Source organism: Chiloscyllium plagiosum, unplaced genomic scaffold (genome assembly GCF_004010195.1).
Source record: "Chiloscyllium plagiosum isolate BGI_BamShark_2017 unplaced genomic scaffold, ASM401019v2 scaf_35008, whole genome shotgun sequence".
Lineage (NCBI taxonomy): Eukaryota > Metazoa > Chordata > Chondrichthyes > Orectolobiformes > Hemiscylliidae > Chiloscyllium > Chiloscyllium plagiosum.
Genome location: NW_025171185.1, coordinates 1 through 1,798, shown reverse-complemented (window position 1 = coordinate 1,798; position 1,798 = coordinate 1). Strand labels below are relative to the sequence as shown.

At 65.1% G+C, this 1,798-nt stretch overlaps 1 protein-coding gene across 1 annotated transcript; it reads left to right on the top strand.

Annotated features, from left to right (window-relative positions):
• Positions 1-45: 45 nt before the first annotated feature.
• On the top strand, positions 46-1,739 carry LOC122545278 (scavenger receptor cysteine-rich domain-containing group B protein-like; the record flags this gene model as incomplete). The annotated part of the gene is made up of 2 exons (XM_043684365.1): positions 46-342; positions 1,425-1,739. Coding segments are annotated over 2 exons (612 nt in total), but the record flags the coding sequence as incomplete, so codon positions are not given.
• Positions 1,740-1,798: the final 59 nt, after the last annotated feature.

The window sequence follows — 1,798 nt, the reverse complement described above, 5'->3', positions numbered from 1 at the left end:
TTTCTCTCTTTCTCACACGCTCTGTCTGTCCATTCGCCCGTCTAGGTCTGGTGGAGCAGCCGGTGATCTCCAAGACCACGGACTTCCACCTCTACCCCCAGGGCCAGCAGCTGAGGCTGTCCTGCGCCGCGCCCAAGGATTACCAGGCGCGGACCTTCCAGCTCTACCGGGACGGCACGCCGATCCTGGCCCGCACCAACGTGCGGGACTCGGTGGCCGAGTTCACCCTGGTCAACACCAGCATGGCCGACGGCGGACTGTACGCCTGCGATTACCGGGCCACGGTGGCCGGGCAAGAGTACAACTCGTCCCGGAGCGAGGGGATCCTGGTCGAAATCGCGGGTGGGTTCTTTCGGGCAATGGTTCCAGCTCCCCTCCCGTTTCTACAGCACGAGAGAGACCCTTCGGCCCCCCACACGCCCGTGCTGGCCCAGAGATCCCCAATGGATCCAGCTCCCCTCCCGTTTCGACAGCACGAGAGAGACCCTTCGGCCCCCCACACGTCCGTGCTGGCCCAGAGATCCCCAATGGATCCAGCTCCCCTCCCGTTTATACAGCACGAGAGAGACCCTTCGGCCCCAGACGTCCGTGCTGGCCCAGAGATCCCCAATGGATCCAGCTCCCCTCCCGTTTCTACAGCACGAGGAGAGAGAGACCCTTCGGCCCCCAGACGTCCGTGCTGGCCCAGAGATCCCCAATAGATCCAGCTCCCCTCTGTTTCTACAGCACGAGAGAGACCCTTCGGCCCCAGGCGTCCGTGCTGGCCCAGAGATCCCCAATGGATCCAGCTCCCCTCCCGTTTCTACAGCACGAGAGAGAGACCCTTCGGCCCCCAGACGTCCGTGCTGGCCGAGAGATCCCCAATGGATCCAGCTCCCCTCCCGTTTCTACAGCACGGGGAGAGAGAGACCCTTCGGCCCCACACGTCCGTGCTGGCCCAGAGATCCCCAATGGATCCAGCTCCCCTCCGTTTCTACAGCACGAGAGAGACCCTTTGGCCCCACACGTCCGTGCTAGCCCAGAGATCCCGAATGGATCCAGCTCCCCTCCCGTTTCTACAGCACGGGGAGAGAGAGACCCTTCGGCCCCAGACATCTGTGCTGGCTCAGAGATCACGAATGGATTCAGCTCCCCTCCCATTTCTACAGCACGGGGAGATGGAGACCCTTCAGCCCCAGACGTCCGTGCTAGTCCAGAGATCCCCAATGGATCCAGCTCCCCTCCCGTTTCTACAGCACGGGGAGAGAGAGACCCTTCGGCCCCCAGACGTCCGTGCTAGCCCACGTGCGCTGGATTGAATCCGTTTGGGGTGGGGTGGACGATGGTGTTGGGGTTGAGGAGGGGGAAGGGGATTCTCAGGCGTCCTCTCTCTCACGTTTCCCTCTCTCCCCCCCCCCCTTCCCCATCCCGTCCTCCCCTTCCAGAGGACATGAAGGTGCGGCTGGTGAACGGGAGCCACCCGTGCGAGGGCAGGGTGGAGGTGACCTTCGGAGACGACTGGGGCACCGTCTGCGACGACCAGTGGGGGCTGCTGGACGCCAAGGTGGTGTGCGCGGGCGCGGGCTGCGGGGCGGCGCAGGGGGCGCCCACCCACGCCCGCTTCGGCCGGGGGGCGGGCCCCATCTGGCTGGACGACGTGGCGTGCCGGGGGGATGAGACGCAGCTCTGGCACTGCAGCACCCGCCTGTGGGGCACCCACAACTGCCATCATGGGGAGGACGCCAGTGCAATCTGCTCAGGTGAGGGTGGGCCCGCGGCCGCGAGGGAGAGGGAATCGAACCATCGCCCCCTTGACGTT